The sequence below is a fragment of the Podarcis bocagei genome (assembly GCF_964188305.1).
Source record: "Podarcis bocagei genome assembly, chromosome: 2".
NCBI classification, from domain to species: domain Eukaryota; kingdom Metazoa; phylum Chordata; class Lepidosauria; order Squamata; family Lacertidae; genus Podarcis; species Podarcis bocagei.
In genome coordinates, this window is record NC_138126.1 from 20,319,757 (window position 1) to 20,336,629 (window position 16,873).

A 16,873-nucleotide genomic window follows, 5' to 3' on the forward strand; every position below is an offset into this window, starting at 1 on the left:
GGGGTGTCTAGGCGACGTTTCGACGAGGTCTCACTCGTCATCTTCAGGCTGGTGCTTGAAGATGACGAGTGAGACCTCGTCGAAACGTCGCCTAGACACCCCAACTCTTACACGGGAAGACACCCGAAGACACCAAAACCTGCATATATATATATATATATATATATATATATATATATATATATATGCAGGTTTTGGTGTCTTCGGGTGTCTTCCCGTGTAAGAGTTTTACACGGGAAGACACCTGAAGACACCAAAACCTGCATTCCTGTACCCGTGAAAATCTACGAAAGCATATATATATATATATATATATATTTGCTTTCATATATATATATATATATATATATATATATATATATATATATAGGATCTAGAATAGATCTCCAGCTTCTGCCTGCATCTGTTTCTGCAAGTGCTACAGGCAGAACTGTGGAGCCAACCCAGCCTTCACAGTTTTGATTTCTGCTTGCTATGTTGCCTAATGACCAACAGCATAACCCGTTCTTAGGATGGCACTCTCTCCAAGGTCCAGAAATCCCATTCCTGCCACAGAACCAAGTCTTCAGTCTGGCCTCCCTCTTCAGGAACCTAGATCTTGAACCAGGAAACTTCCTATGGGTGGAAGATGATGGCAAACAGGGCTGAGATAGATTGGTTTGATCACACGACACAGTCCGCCCCTATTGAAGACGCACGAATAGACAGCTGCCAAATCACTCTCCAGCCTCTCAGAAAATGGAAATGCTGGGATTTGGCCTTGTGATTGGCAGTGAAAAACCCACAGCTTTGTGCCCTGATAGATATGGCAATCCTTCTATTTAAATTATACTCCTACTCCCTTTTGTACCATGTGGTTCTCAAAGCAGTTATGTCTGGCCACTGGATGGGCAGAAACGTGGACATATTTGAAGGAAATAAAGTTCTTGATTTAATCCACTTTTTAATTCCTCATAGAAATATTTACCTTGCACTTGCAACAGAAGGGTTTGTCTTCTTTGATCTATGATTGGTTGAAATCTATACACCACAAAGCCTTCTCATCCTCTATTTGGAAAGATACTTTTATGGTTGATTCCTCAACAGGTGAAACAACCCCTTAACTGGCAAAAGACTGACAGAATCTCATTTTTTGACAGAATTACAAGCCTGGTAGATGAAGGGAACTCAGTGGATATAGCCTACCTTGATTTCAGTAAGGCATTTGACAAGGTGCCCCATGATATTCTTGTAAAGAAGCTGGTAAAATGCGGTCTTGACTCTGCTACCACTCAGTGGATTTGTAACTGGCTGACTGACCGAACCCAAAGGGTGCTCATCAATGGTTCCTCTTCATCCTGGAGAAGAGTGACTAGTGGGGTGCCACAGGGTTCTGTCTTGGGCCCGGTCTTATTTAACATTTTTATCAACGACTTGGATGATGGACTCAAGGGCATCCTGATCAAATTTGCAGATGACACCAAACTGGGAGGGGTGGCTAACACCCCAGAGGACAGGATCACACTTCAAAACGACCTTGACAGATTAGAGAACTGGGCAAAAACAAACAAAATGAATTTTAACAGGGAGAAATGTAAAGTATTGCACTTGGGCAAAAAAAATGAGAGGCACAAATACAAGATGGGTGACACCTGGCTTGAGAGCAGTACATGTGAAAAGGATCTAGGAGTCTTGGTTGACCACAAACTTGACATGAGCCAACAGTGTGACGCGGCAGCTAAAAAAGCCAATGCAATTCTGGGCTGCATCAATAGGAGTATAGCATCTAGATCAAGGGAAGTAATAATGCCACTGTATTCTGCTCTGGTCAGACCACACCTGGAGTACTGTGTCCAGTTCTGGGCACCACAATTCAAGAAGGACACTGACAAACTGGAACGTGTCCAGAGGAGGGCAACCAAAATGGTCAAAGGCCTGGAAACGATGCCTTATGAGGAACGGCTAAGGGAGCTGGGCATGTTTAGCCTGGAGAAGAGGAGGTTAAGGGGTGATATGATAGCCATGTTCAAATATATAAAAGGATGTCACATAGAGGAGGGAGAAAGGTTGTTTTCTGCTGCTCCAGAGAAGCGGACACGGAGCAATGGATCCAAACTACAGGAAAGAAGATTCCACCTAAACGTTAGGAGGAACTTCCTGACAGTGAGAGCTGTTCGACAGTGGAATTTGCTGCCAAGGAGTGTGGTGGAGTCTCCTACTTTGGAGGTCTTTAAGCAGAGGCTTGACAACCATATGTCAGGAGTGCTCTGATGGTGTTTCCTGCTTGGCAGGGGGTTGGACTCGATGGCCCTTGTGGTCTCTTCCAACTCTATGATTCTATGATTCTATGAGAATATGAGACCTTTTCTGAAACTGAGAACCAATTTCAGCTATGAATAAAAAGGTGCACTCCCTGACCAATGCTCAGATAAAAGGAGGAGGAGGAGAACAGCCACACAGGAAATGTGGCCTCTGAACACTTGGCCACTTCTCAGAATTTCTGCTATGATCTTTACAATGGAAAATGTAATAGTTTTTCATTTCCCGAAATGGTGGTGAGGCAAAGACACGGTGTCTTAACAGAACTCTTAGCTTGTTCTCTTGTGGTTTCATTTATTTATTTTTAAAAAGGAGTGACATTACACATATTATCTGAAACCGTGGGGCAGAAATGTAAAATAAGGATACTTGCTTTGGGAGAAAATATGCAGTCCTGGCATAGAGTAAAATCTGATAAGGGTGGTAAGGAGTGGGTGGCACTGTGGTCTAAACCACTGAGCCCCTTGGACTTGCCGATCAGAAGGTCGGCGGTTTGAATCCCCGCGACGGGGTGAGCTCCCGTTGCTCAGTCCCCCGCTCCTGCCAACCTAGCAGTTCGAAAGCACACCAGTGCAAGTAGATAAATAGGTACCGCTGCGACGGGAAGGTAAACGGCATTTCAGTACACTCTGGTTTCCATCACGGTGCCCTGTTGCTCCAGAAGAGGTTTAGTCATGTTGGCCACATGACCCAGAAAACTGTCTGTGGACAAACACTGGTTCCCTCGGCCTGAAAGTAAGTTGAGCGCCACACCCCACAGTCACCTTTGACTGAACTTAACCATCCAGGGGTCCTTTACCTTTTAGCTTTACCTAATATCTGGTAAATTCCCCTTTGCCTTTGGCTACAGATTCTTCACTTATTGCATTATAATAGTATTATATTAATATAAATCAATGAAAGGGAACTCAAGGGAACTAACAAACTGGCTGCTTTTAGTCCAATACACTAGCAAAGGTTTGGATTTTAATGACAGTTGCCCATTTGAGGCATAAAACATTACCCATAATACACAAATTATTACTAGGGCTTTTGGCTTCCTGCTGTAAGTCAATTAAGGACCATCCTGGCAACTGCAGACTATTCTGGGCTGTAGGCGATCTTGCAAGCTGCACAAGAAGTCAGTGGCCAACTCATTGTTCAGAATGAGATTGTTTCTTACTTCCAACACTTGGCCCCATTTTGTGCTTATATCTGGAAAGCTGCTTTCATGCACATCCAATGAGATAAAGAACTGCATGCATCAGAAATAACGCCATTTCGCCTTATCATACCACAGCTGTTTACTTTAGCAGGGTCCGATACTGTAAACCTGAAAAATAAAGGAAATGATTTGTTGTTGCTTTTCCAAAAAGAAAAGAAAAGGCTCTGTCATTCAGTAAAGTAAATGATTTGTTGTTATCAGGATATTGTTTTCATTTCCACATCAAAACCTTTCCTTTCACTCCAAGCTCCTAAAAGAACTCCCTGGCAATCCCCACCTTGGGGGAGGGCAGGTTATAAATGTGTGTGGGGGGGGGGAAATGGTTTAAAACACTTTAAGGCTTGCTGGTTTTTTGAATATGGCCTTTAGAAGTTAAGCAAAACCCAACATTATGTTTTTGTCTTTTGTTGAAAACCATTCATTTTATACAATCATAGAATTAAAGAGTTGGAAGGGACGCCCGAGGGTAATCTAGTATCCAACCCCCAACGTTGCAGGAATCACAGTCTCTTCACTCTCAGCAGTGCCAAATTAGTGCCGTTTGTTTCTATTGCTTAATTGTTTGCGGTCGTTATGTCCAAATTTTCAATTGACACCCAGAGGGAAATTTTTGAAAAATCACAGTTTTTCAGCCTTTTTGTAAAGAAAAATGCTTCTGGTGTATCCTGGTTTTTAACTGATTGAAATATGGCAACCCTAATTTATGTCTTGATACTGTTATGATTTGCATTTTAAATTCTGTGCTCCACTTTTTAAGCTGGCTTATTGCTTAGTTGTACTGTATTTTTTACTTCTAGTTGTTATTGCCAAGTTTTTACTGGAGAGTGTAAGCTATTAAGGAGTTAACCAGGGCTATTGACTGTCTGGCTCCGAAGCTCCCTCTCCGACTGCATGGAGCCTGGACAGCCCCGTGGTTTTCCCCAGAGCTGAGGGCGATGAAACAATTGTTGAGACAGCTAGACTGCCAGTGGCGGAAAACTCATTCTGAATCAGACCGGACACAGGCTAGAGCTCAACATCGAGCCTACCAAGTGGCAATGGTGACGGTGAAGAGGGCCTTCTTCACTGCCTCTATTGCATCTGCAGAAAACAGCAGCAGGAGACTCTTTCAGGTGGTTCGCAATCTATCGGAACCACCTGCATCACTGGGACGGCAGATTCCTCAAGAGTGTGCCCCTGAAGGACCAGGTGACCAGCCTGGGAGTCATTTTGGACTCACAGCTGTCCATGGAGGCGCAGGTCAATTCTGTGTCCAGGGCAGCTGTCTACCAGGTCTACCTGGTATGCAGGCTAAGACCCTACCTGCCCGCAGACTGTCTCACCAGAGTGGTGCATGCTCTAGTTATCTCCAGCTTGGACTACTACAATGTCCTCTATGTGGGGCTACCTTTGAAGGTGACCCAGAAACTGCAATTAATGTGACAGCTAGACTGGTGACTAGGAGAGGCCGCCGGGACCACATAACACCGGTCCTGAGAGATCTCCATTGGCTCCCAGTACGTTTCCAAGCACAATTCAAAGTGTTGGTGCTGACTTTTAAAGCCCTAAACGGCCTCGGTCCTGTATACCTGGAGGAGCGTCTCCACTCCCATCGTTCAGCCCAGACACTGAGGGTCTTCTGGCGGTTCCCTCAGTCCAAGAACTGAAGTTACAGGGAACCAGGCAGAGGGCCTTCTCTGTAGTGGCGCCTGCCCTGTGGAACACCCTCCCAGCAGATGTCAAGGCAATAAACAACTGCCATGTTTTTCGCTCTATAAGACGCACCAGACCACAAGACACACCTAGTTTTTGGAGGAGGAAAACAAGGGGGGGGAAATTCTGAATCTCAGAAGCCAGAACAGCAAGAGGGATCACTGCGCAGTGAAAGCAGCAATTCCTCTTGCTGTTCTGGCTTCTGGGATAGCTGCGCAGCCTGCATTCGCTCCATAAGACGCCCAGAGCGCCTGGGGAACTCAGCCAGATAGGCAGGGTATAAATAATAAATTATTATTATTATTATTATTATTATTATTATTATTATTATTATTATTATTATTATTCCTCAAAAAGTATACATTTCCCCATCAGCTCTGATTGGGGGGGGGGGTGACTGCAAAACCAGACTCTTTTTCATGCAATATGGTTAAATTTTACCTCAAGGTTAGATATTTGTTTGTATATTTGTTTATACGTAGGGCTGCCTCTGAAGACAGTTTGGAAACTTCATCTAGTGCAGAATTCAGCAGCCAGGTTGCTCACCGAGGCAAGATGGTTTGAGCATATTACACCAATCCTGGTCTGACTGCACTGACTGGGCTGAATTTAAAACACTGGTTTTGACCTATAAAGCCTTAAATGGCTCAGGACCACAATGCCTCAAGGACCGCCTCTTTCCATATGAGCCTACCTGGACCCTGAGATCATCTTCTGAGGCCCTCCTTCGTGTGTCTCCTCCTTGAGAGATTCGGAGGGTGGCAACACGAGAACAGGGCCTTCTCTGCAAAATGCTCTCCCTAGGGAGGTTTGCCTGGCGCCTTTATTATACATATTAAGTGTCAGGCAAAAAACATTCCCCTTTAACTAGGCCTTTGGCTGATTAACATCTAATACCCTTTTAAAATGTATTGGAGAGAGGAGGTGCTATTGGGCTGCTTTTATAAAAATGTACCAGTATTTGGTGTTTTTATATTGTGATTTTAAGTTGTAACTACCCTGAGACCTGTGGCTATAGGGCAGTATACAAATTTAATAACTAAAAATAATACCAACAGACGTTACCAGATGAAATATGTAGCTTATACCCTGGCATCAGTAAAGACATCTCTTTTATTTATACTGCTAGTTCACCCTTTGTGTATGCATTGATTTCAAAGTTGGGACATTCTGACAGAAAGTTTAGGATTCCCTCTTCTTTTTATTTCTGTGCTTTATTTACATCACAAGGTCTATGCTTCGTTGCTAACATGTACATAAATCAATAAAAATTCTTTTTTTAAAAAAAAAACAACTCCAGTGATCTGTGCCCCTTTCACAGAAATTACATTTATTCTGTGCACACCTGGAACTACTCACAGTTCTCCCTTGAAGGGGGATCCATCAACCCATTCCCAGGACCACTCTTCAGAGAGTTTGGCTGTTGTGAGTCCCAACCAATAGCGGGTTTCCTTTGTCAAATTCTTTACAATTGCCTATAATGGAACAGACAAGGATGTTGCCAGGGCTTTTCTTTCAACCAGAACTTGCTGGAACTCAGTTCTGGCACCTCTCAGGTGGGCACCATTACCATTATAAGAAAACAAAGGAGGTCTTCATCGTGAGTTAAGGCACCAGGTTTTCAAGAAAAATAGCACTGGATGTTGCCATTCTGACCATTGTATTAATAGCTCATGCTCAGTTCCATCAGCTTCATTTCTATGGAGCTTTTCATTGCTCCACAATCCAGCTCCTCAGCCATCTTCAACTGACCCAGCTGGAAATCCTTTTAGATGAGTAAAGGAGGGGGTCCCCTACTTCTGTATGTGTGTATAAGGACAGTCTGCGCAAATCTGCATGCATTTTAACTAATGTGTAATTAATATTGTAGAGATGCGTAACTGATTTCAGCAGTGGCTAGCTAATGCAGCTTTTAGGGCAAGGCAGGATTGACAGCAAGGCTCAAGGGACTGGATTGATTGATTGATTGATTGATTGATTGCAATTTAAGTGCATTTTTTGCCACTTTTTATACACCTCGTTGGAGGGTGAACCAGGAAGTCCCTGTTTTGAATTTCACCTCTGCCATAACATGAACACACTAGGTGGCCTTAAGCAAGCTACTGTCTGAGTCTCAAGTCTTCCAACTGCACTATGGAACATAATAATATTGAGCATTTAAAAAGGTTGCTATAAGGATTACAGTTGGATCATGCATGTAAAGCCCTCTGAACACTTACAAGATCTATACAAATGTTACTAAGCAAAGTTACATGTGCTGTTGAGGAATAAACCATCCTGATGGATAGTCAGTACTTATGGGAGCTGGAATCCAACAACTGTAGGACCACAGGTCCCACATCCCTGCCCAGAAGTCTCACTCTCTTGTGGGCTTTGCTTCACTGGATCCCTTTTGGCTAGACTTTTCTCACAAGTTGCATATTTACCATCTCCTGCTGGTCCTGAATCACAAGCAGGGTGGAGTTCTTTCCTTTGCAGTCATGTTGGCTCTCGGTCCAGGTTTTTTGCCCTTGAGAGATCCAGTAGCAGATGTCCCTGTGCAGTTCCCAGTCCTTGGGGCATATTTTGCAGTTTGGGGCATCCTCTGGTGGTAGAGAGGGAAACCAAGAGGCAGAATATTTCTGTACACAAATGGATGCTTTTATTTCCCCCATCCTGGGAAAATCTGAGAATTTATTGCATATTGCAAAATGTCTCATTGCAAAGGGGAGCTTCATTTATTTCAGTAAATTAATGTCCTTCCCTTCTTCCCAGGAGTTTTCAGTAACATATGTAGACTCCCAAGTGGTCTCAGTTAAGCATTTCCCCCTCTTCTGAGAGGAAACTATGTTGGAACCTGACTTCACGCTGCCTTTGTGATGCTGCAAGGCTGCATGAGGAGGAAATGTACCCGGGGCCAACACCCCTCTGGCCCTCCCTAAGCTATGCCACTACTGATGAACTCAGCGTGTGAAGAGGCTAAGCTGGTTGCTCTAGCCAGGCTGCATGACACTCACAAGCCAATCTTGTGCTCCTATACCAATAATTTATGAACTTTCCCCACTTTTGAACTAAACTAAGTTTTACTGCCTGTGTAACCTTTCTGAGTGGTATATGGAAAGGAACTCCTTAAGGAGTTTGTAAGTAAATTACCGTATTTTTTGCACCATAACACTCACTTTTTTCCTCCTAGAAAGTAAGGGGAAATGTCTGTGCGTGTTATGGAGGGAATGCCTACGGGTGGCATGCCTACGGATTTTCCTCCTCTAAAAGCTACGTGCGTGTTATGGTCGGGTGCATGTTATAGAGCGAAAAATACGGTATTTCTAACATACTAAACGTGATCTTTTCCTATGCTGAGGGAAGACAGGACTTTTTTGGAACGCAGTTGGAAAGACATATTTTCAAGGTCTAACAGCTTTTATTTCCAGACTTTACTTTGCCCCAAACTTGGATCTGGGCACCCAGGAATTTCCCTTTCTATATACCGTATTTTTCGCCCTATAGGACACATTTTCCCCCTCCAAAAATGAAGGGGAAATGTGTGTACGTCCTATGGGGCGAATACAGGCTTTCGCTGAAGCCTGGAGAGCGAGAGGAGTTGGTGCGCACTGACACCTCTTGCTCTCCAGGCTTCAGGAAGCTCCGCGCAACCCTCAGGAGACCAGTGCAACTTGGTGCCGGGCTCCTGAGGGTTGCGCGGAGCTGTCTGCGCTCCAGGGCTTCCCGCAGCTCCGTGCAACCCTCTGGAACCCGGCGTGAAGCCGCGCTGGGCTCCCAAGGGTTGTGCGGAGCTGCCTGCGCTCCAAGGCTTCACGCAGCTCTCTGCAAGCCTGGGGAGACCGGTGCGGCTTCCTAGGCTTGCGGATAGCAGGCTGTTCTGGGGGCTGGGGTCAGGGAAAGCTCGGGCTTCCCCCGTGCCAGCCCCGTGCCTGGGGGGGAAATAAATTTTTTTTCTTTATCCCCCCCCCCCGCCAAAAAACCTAGGTGCATCCTATGGGGCGGTGCGTCCTATGGGGCGGAAAATACGGTATATCATGTTTTAACTTGCAGCAACAGTTTCAACATTCCTCAGTTCCAATTCTTCAGTATCGTCCGCCAAAGCAATCATCCCATCCTGCTTTCCAATGGAAAGTTAAGTGGCCTCCACACCTGCTTCCTCTTCCTACCATTGAGTGTGTGTGTGTGTGTGTGTGTGTGTGTGTGTGTGTGTGTAACTGTTTAAGAAACCACCCTCTGGTCTTCCATGTCCGGTGCTGCACCTAGTGAGCCCAGGGAGGGAGAGCAGGCTAGAGTTGTGCTGAACTTTACACCCTCTATCACATCTTACACTTTCTTTGCATACTCCTTATCCTTATGTTGTGTGTTAGTTTAATAAGGCTTAGGGTTATTTAGTACATATTGTGACTGAGCTACCCCCACTGATGTTAATGGTTACGTATTATTGCTGAACTATTCCCACAGAAGTGCTGAAATGTGTATGTTTTCATTGTGTGCGCGCTTAATAAATATCCCCATATTTAAAAGCTGTGTGAGTGAGAGTTACTAGGGAAATCTGCCAAGGTACACTATTGCCAACATTGAAAGATCCTAATTCACAAGACTCCTAGAACGTGCATAAGTGAAACATTTGTCGACTGTGGAGAGTTGCTAACACACATCTGGGAAAGGACTGGCCATAGGCCAGTGAACCTAGCAGTCCTTCTGACCAGGGCATAACTAGAAGCACACTGGCCATTACACAGAAGGCAGCACTATGTGAACATCCCATTGGTGCTATCCTGGGGTTTGTGGGTTAATGGGTTACAGAGATATGAAAAGACATTTGCAAACCACAGCATAATCGCTTAGGCTGAGAATTAATTTGAGCAGCCCTTCTAGGAGGATGCGGAAGTCAATACATCTGAATTCTGTGCCATGTTTTAAAAGTAAGGCTTTTAAATGGTGTTTTAATAGTAAGTCTCATTCGGAAGATGCAACTGGCTGAGGTCCAGACAGTGTTTCTGGTACACATACACAAAGCATGAGTCATCCATGAGTGGCTGAGGTTACCTGTTCCGCTCTGGCTTGGAGAGCTGCACATATAGCGTTTCAGCTGTAGGTTAAATTCAGAGTCAGTGGCGCTGGTGATGGTGGTGGTGTCCTCTGGTCTTTCTTTAGGCTGCAAAACTAAATACATTTTATAGTGTTGCGTTGTTATGGGTAACTGTTGGGATACAGTTTGTTTTTCTTGCACAGGAAAAGAAAGATAGCCATTTTGTTTTGTTACATAGCCAAATGTAATTCATGAAGGCATGTTGTTGTTGTTGTTTAGTCGTTTAGTCGTGTCTGACTCTTCGTGACCCCGTGGACTAGAGCACGCCAGGCAATCCTGTCTTCAACTGCCTCCTGCAGTTTGGTCAAACTCATGCTGGTAGCTTCGAGAACACTGTCCGATCACCTCATCCTCTGTTGCCCTCTTCTCCTTGTGCCCTCCAGTTTTCCCAACATTAGGGTCTTTTCCAGGGAGTCTTCTCTTCTCATGAGGTGGCCAAAGTATTGGAGCCTCAGCTTCACGATCTGTCCTTCCAGTGAGCACTCAGGGCTGATTTCCTTAAGAAAATCAGCTATGTTTTTGTTACATAGCCAAATGTAATTCATGAAGGCATAGGATACTGTTATGGCTATCGGGTGGTTGCTCGAGAGCAATCAGGCAAGATGCCTCACTGGTCTGTTCTAGAGCTTTATTATTGGTGCTAAAAACCTTTACAATGCAGAGCGCCTCTATTCCATGTCTTGCTCATTCACTAGCAGAATCTGAGAGTGGGCGGTCTTTAAATCTTCCCCAGCAGAGGAGTCTCTTGACCCCCAGTCTACGCCTCCCCTCTCTGCATGAAAGCCTACTGCGCAAGGAAGGCTTGGGTAAAGGGGGACCTCCCTCCTCCCTGCTTCGCTCAGGCAAGGTGTCCTAGCACTGCCTTGCATCCTCCGAGCCCTGCATCTCCTGCCCACTAGAGCTGTGGCTTCCTTCCTCCACTGAGGAAGTGCTGCTTCCCACGATCTTTGGGGGCTCTCTGTAATCCATCCGTTTTCCCCCTCTCGCCCCTGAGCCGCTGGCAGTTCCCTGACAGATACATATGTTTGGAGTGCCTGGTGTGCTCTGGTCCATGGGGTCACGAAGAGTTGGACACAACTAAACGACTAAACAACAACAACAAACCTGTCAACCAATGATGAGGAATCCTGCTGTTGGGACAAAACAAGCAGGGCATTAAGGAGCATTCATAGGAATAATAAAATATTCCAGCAGGCATCTGGTTAGCCACAGTGAGAACAGGATGCTGGACTAGATGATCCAGCAAACTTTTTTATATTCTTCTGTGGTAACAGAAGCCACCTAGCATGTTGGCCTGGCAGGTTACGGTCACAGTTGGATCTGGAACTGTAGTTTTTATCCAACTGAATTCAGTGGATTTTATTTCTGATCCTTGTAAATAGGCAAAGGATCGCAGCTTGTGCGTGTGCATGTTTTCTTTGCTGCTTCGTTTGTTGTTGTGTGCGTTTTTTCATATGGTTTATTGTTATGCTATCTTTACGTGTATGGTTTTCGCAAATTAACCCGAACATTTTGGACAAATGGAATACAAATCCGTTTCTTAAATAAATAAATAAGTTTGATATGTCCACACTATTTTCTATTCACCAGCTGCTATAGTGCCTTTGACAAAAAGCAGAGTAACAGAAGCCTTCCAGGATGACTCGAGGATGGCCAACATTTACTGGACTGTGCCAGAAAACGTTATTTGTATTCACACTCTCAGGCTGCAATCCTATTCCCACCTGGGAGCAAATGCTACTAAATTCAACGGGGGTTGACTTGCACAGAATTGCAAATATTCTTGAAGAAACCAACATTAAGCACTCAGTTACTCACCCAAAACTATCAGCGTTAGTACAGCCAGAGTGAGGAGGAGAATCACAGCGCAGGCAGTTCCAAGAGCAACGCGAAGGCCCTGTGTATACTTATGGTCATCTGTAAGGATTAAAAGTTGATAAAAGAACTATGCTGTTTGGTGTAAAGAGATTGCAACTGATGCTGGTGTGACATTATGAATTATGGGATCTACTGCCTGCACAAACAACCTTGTTCTATATTAAGTTGGGGTTTGGGGGGATTTATACTCAAAGTGTTTTATTTAAATATGATATTCACAATGCATGAGAAGTACAAGATTCAGTAGCTACAGGGCAGTTTTAATTCACAAAAGCTTTTGTACCGTTCTAAAAGAGATCCAAAAGAGATCCTTCATTTTTGTTTTTTGCTTGTTTATTTTTAAAAAAGGCTAGCAATTCAGCTAATATAGATAGAAGATCAATTTAAATCAAATCTATTACTTATTTATACAGTGCATAACTAAAACATTGAATGCAGTAGACGAACACAAATTATAGAAGATAATGGATCAAACCTAAGATTCTTAGTACAGAATTATGAAAACCTAATTTTCTCTGGATCAAAGCTATGACATTCTCCCATAGTATTTTTTTTTTTACTTATTGGGTTTTATAAACAAGAATAATGTTATGCAAATAAGTATACCAAGTTTTCTCATGTCGTTTGTATATCACAAAAATAGCATAATAAATGTGGGAAAATACCTACAACATATGTTTCATTATTAAAGGTAAAGGTCATGTGACCAGCATGACTAAGCCGCTTCTGGCGAACCAGAGCAGTGCATGGAAAAGCCGTTTACCTTCCCGCTGGAGCGGTACCTATTTATCTACCTGCATTTTTGCGTGCTTTCGAACTGCTAGGTTGGCAGGAGCTGGGACCGAGCAACGGGAGCTCACCCCGTTGCAGGGGTTCGAACCACCAACCTTCTGATCAGCAAGTCCAAGGGGCTCTGTGGTTTAACCCACAGAACCACCCGTGTCCCATGTTTCATTATTAGTGGTCAATATATAAGTTCTTGGTTCATGAATTGGTTTCCCATCACTGCCATACTCTCTCCACAGTCCTGCAGTCTCATCAGATTCTTTAGCTTCCCACAAGGCAGCAGGGCAGTTTATACAAAATTGTCTGCCTCTCAGAGACTAATGGATCTGGTGGCCTTCCACCAATGAGGCACTATTCTTATGTCAATAACATGCTGCAGGATATATCCACAGTAAAATATCTGCCTGGAGGAGTCCTCAAAAAAATTTTTTTACAGGTATGTGGGCTTATCCACACTTACCTCCCCTCCCCCCCCCCCGCTTTCCAGGCACATTTTCACACTTTAAAGCTCCATGTCTGAGTGCTCTTTTCTTGCTTTCCTCACAAAAACACCCCTCTTTAAACCCGAAGCACAACAAGCAGCGATTCAGTTTTTCTGTGGGTTGCTGTTTGCACCGATTCAGCTTTAAAGAGCAGGTTTTCAAGGGGAAATCTCCAGGGCAAAAGAAGGAGCGCTCAGACATGGAGCTCTAAAGTGATCTCTTGTGGCAGGGCGTTCCACCAGGCCGGGGCCATGGCCGAGAAGGCCTGGGCCCTGGTCGAGGCCAGCCTAACTTCTCTGTGGCCTGGGACCTCCAGGGTGTTATTGTTTGCAGACTGTAAGGTCCTCCGCAGGGCATACCGTGAGAGGCGGTCCCGTAGGTACGAGGGTCCTAGGCCATATAGGGCTTTAAAGGTTAATACCAGCACTTAAACCTGATCCTGTACTCCACCGGGAGCCAGTGCAGCTGGTATAGCACTGGGTGAATGTGATCCTATGGTAAGGACCCTGTAAGGAGTCTCGCCGCGGCATTCTGCACCCGCTGGAGTTTCTGGGTTAGCTTCAAGGGCAGCCCCACCTAGAGTGAGTTAAATGATATATAATGAATTGAAAAAGATGTTTAAAATATTTTTTTTAAAAAAGCAGAAGATTTTCTTTTGGGAATTATAGGGACAGAACTACCCAAACTGTATAGAAATTTGTTCATGTATGTGACTACAGTGGCAAGAATGTGATTTGCCCAAAAATGGAAAGAGGAAGAAGTCTCGATGAAAGCAGAATGTATACAAAAACTTACGGGATACGCAGAAACGGGGAAAATTACTGGAAATATAAGAAATCAAGATAACAAACTTTTTTGAAAAAAGAATGGAAATGCTTTATTAAATATTTACAAACTGTAAACAGATAAGAACATTGGCAGGATTATTTTAATGACCTGCAGTTTTATACAAGTATGCACTCAAAGTAGATGAATAAATGATTAAGTTAAGTTACCGTATTTTTCGCCCTATAGGACGCACTTTTCCCCCTCCAAAAATGAAGGGGAAATGTGTGTGCATCCTATGGGGCGAATGCAGGCTTTCGCTGAAGCCTGGAGAGCGAGAGGGGTCGGTGCGCACCGACCCCTCTCGCTCTCCAGGCTTCAGGAAGCTCTGCGCAACCCTCGGGAGACCAGCGTGAAGTTGCGCAGAGCTGCCTGCCGTCCCGGGCTCAGCGCACTTCTCCCCATCGTCAGCCCCACAAGCTCGGGGGACAGCGGGGAGGCGGAGCGCACCTTCCCACTGTTCCCCGACCTGGTTCTTCCAGCCCTGCACCTGGGGGGAAAATAAAACAAATTTTCTTTATTTCCCCCCCGCCAAAAAAAACCTAGGTGCGTCCTATGGGCCGGTGCGTCCTATGGGGCGCAAAATACGGTAATTTGGGATATGCAGAAAATAATAATAATAATAATAATAATAATAATAATAATAATAATAATAAAGGAACCGCAGAAAGAAGGAAGTCGAGTTTCAAAATGTTAAAATGATTGTAAAAGTATTGAAATGTGTAAAATTGAGGATCATAATTATTATTATTTTAATGAACTGGATCGTTCTGCAGACAAAGCTTGCATTCCCTCACTGAGCCCTTTCCTAAATACATGAAGGGAAATAATACTTTCATTAGCCTCTCTTGCTTCCAATTATTTTTATTAGGTGGCTTCATAGAATTATGCAGAGGAAAAAACAAACCCCTTTCTAGTCTCTCCATACTGTTCATGTATTGTAAACCTCTAGCATGTCCACCCTTTGTAATTAAATTAAATTTTCTAGAATAAAAGAAGGATGCATCAGTCTGAAGACTATCCAGGCGACTACATTGGGCAGCAAGGAAAAAGGGATTTAGCAGAGACCCACGAAACAGAACCTGAGGATCTCAGATTCTGTAACTCCCCTGCAGATTAATTACCCTGCACAAAAGAAAATACATGAATAAGTGAGCCACTTACTGCAGTTCCTGCCAGGACGAGGTATCGGTATCCTTGAACAGGAAGGCATTTCCCGAATGTTTAGGTCCGCATATGCTATTTCCCCAGCCATGACACATGCAGAGAAAGCTGAACGTGAAATGAAGGAAGGAAGCTGAGCTACAGCAACAGGAGCTGCAGAGGCGAATGTTCGACTCCAAGCGACAGCAACAAGCATGCTCAGCATCACAGGGTCCAAGTGGTCTCTGTCAAAGTTTTTTTTTAGACTTCCTTTTCTCATAAGAATCAATTGGTTGAGACCAATGCACTCCAGTGAGTGCATCTCTGTTTAAATTACAACTGCACCAGCGTACTTGGCCACTGACTCCACCCAATTCTGCAGGTGCCTGCACAGAGTTGCTTCTCTGCCAGAAACTGCACTTGCTGGCATCCTGTGACCCCTTTAGGTTTGGGGATTGGGGATTTGGCACCTGGTATTCATGAGGACTAGTAACCCACTTTTATTTGATTAACCTTGTGCCTTTTAACTGGTTGATTCAATCTACAATACATTTGTTCATTGTTTTATAGGTGTCTTTTGAGATATTGAATTTTCAAGTTAAATGTTGACACCCAGTCTTAGAATGGAACACCTTTCGTTGCTGGGACTTAGCAGTAGCAACATTGCTTCAGAAGGTCTTCCCTGGGGAATATAAGAAAAGCTCTCCGATCAATGGTCTCTCAAGATCAGGGTCAATGAGACAGTGAGTTTTGTAGGAATTAAAACCTAGGTGAAATCCAAATGGGAATCCCATTTATTGATAGTCTCTATATACTCTCTCTGTTTGCAAGAGAGCAAGGTACCCGGCTTTGCCAGTTGGAAAAATATAGCTAGGTATGAAGCACAAATTCAGCACCCAGCAGCACAATAGGAAAACAGGTGCACCTATTAAATCAGTACAGCAACCAAGAAGAGCCCTGCTGGACCAAAACAAAGACCTATCTCCTCTAGCATCCTGTTCCTCAGAGCGACTGAGCTGTGGGTAGCTGTGATCTACTTCTGTGGAAAAGGAACATCAACAGAGACTTGCCCGTGCTTTCCACAGGTCACATTTGGCCAAGGTGTCCCAAAAGGCATCTGCTCAAATCTGGTATGCTATAGGGTTTATCTCAGGAACATTGCTCTACTTGTTCCTCTGGGAACATGTTTCACCTCTAGGACAGATTCCTGTCAGCAGCCCTCTTCTTCCAAGGTGGTCCCTTCAGAGACTCCATTTTCCGGTCCTGTCTCCTCAAGGGTGAACTCCAAACCTCAGAAACAAGTAGAGCTTCCTAGAATCACCCCAGGGATCCAGAAAAGGCTTTTACCAAAGCAGGTTTACAACCAGGGCTCATTTGTCTCCCCAGTGAACAGGGGACTAGGTAAACATATACTGCTGGCATTCCCTTTCTGGCTATGCGCAGTGGGGTTTAAGGGTGACCCTAGCAAGAACCAAGATCCCCCTATCTCTG

General features: G+C 44.4%; 1 protein-coding gene across 1 annotated transcript in view; it reads right to left on the reverse strand.

The window, feature by feature from the left end:
- The window catches only part of LOC308581104 (killer cell lectin-like receptor subfamily B member 1B allele A), a 61,769-nt gene extending 46,130 nt beyond the window's left edge, over positions 1 to 15,639 (reverse strand). Inside the window, exons 1-4 of the mRNA XM_081183576.1 lie at positions 15,404 to 15,639; positions 12,087 to 12,185; positions 10,226 to 10,342; positions 7,621 to 7,778 (exon numbers count right to left, since the gene is read on the reverse strand). Coding sequence (XP_081039702.1) covers positions 7,621 to 7,778; positions 10,226 to 10,342; positions 12,087 to 12,185; positions 15,404 to 15,608 — 579 coding nt within the window. The 5' untranslated portion in view covers positions 15,609 to 15,639. The remainder of the gene's footprint in view (positions 1 to 7,620; positions 7,779 to 10,225; positions 10,343 to 12,086; positions 12,186 to 15,403) is intronic.
- Positions 15,640 to 16,873: the final 1,234 nt, after the last annotated feature.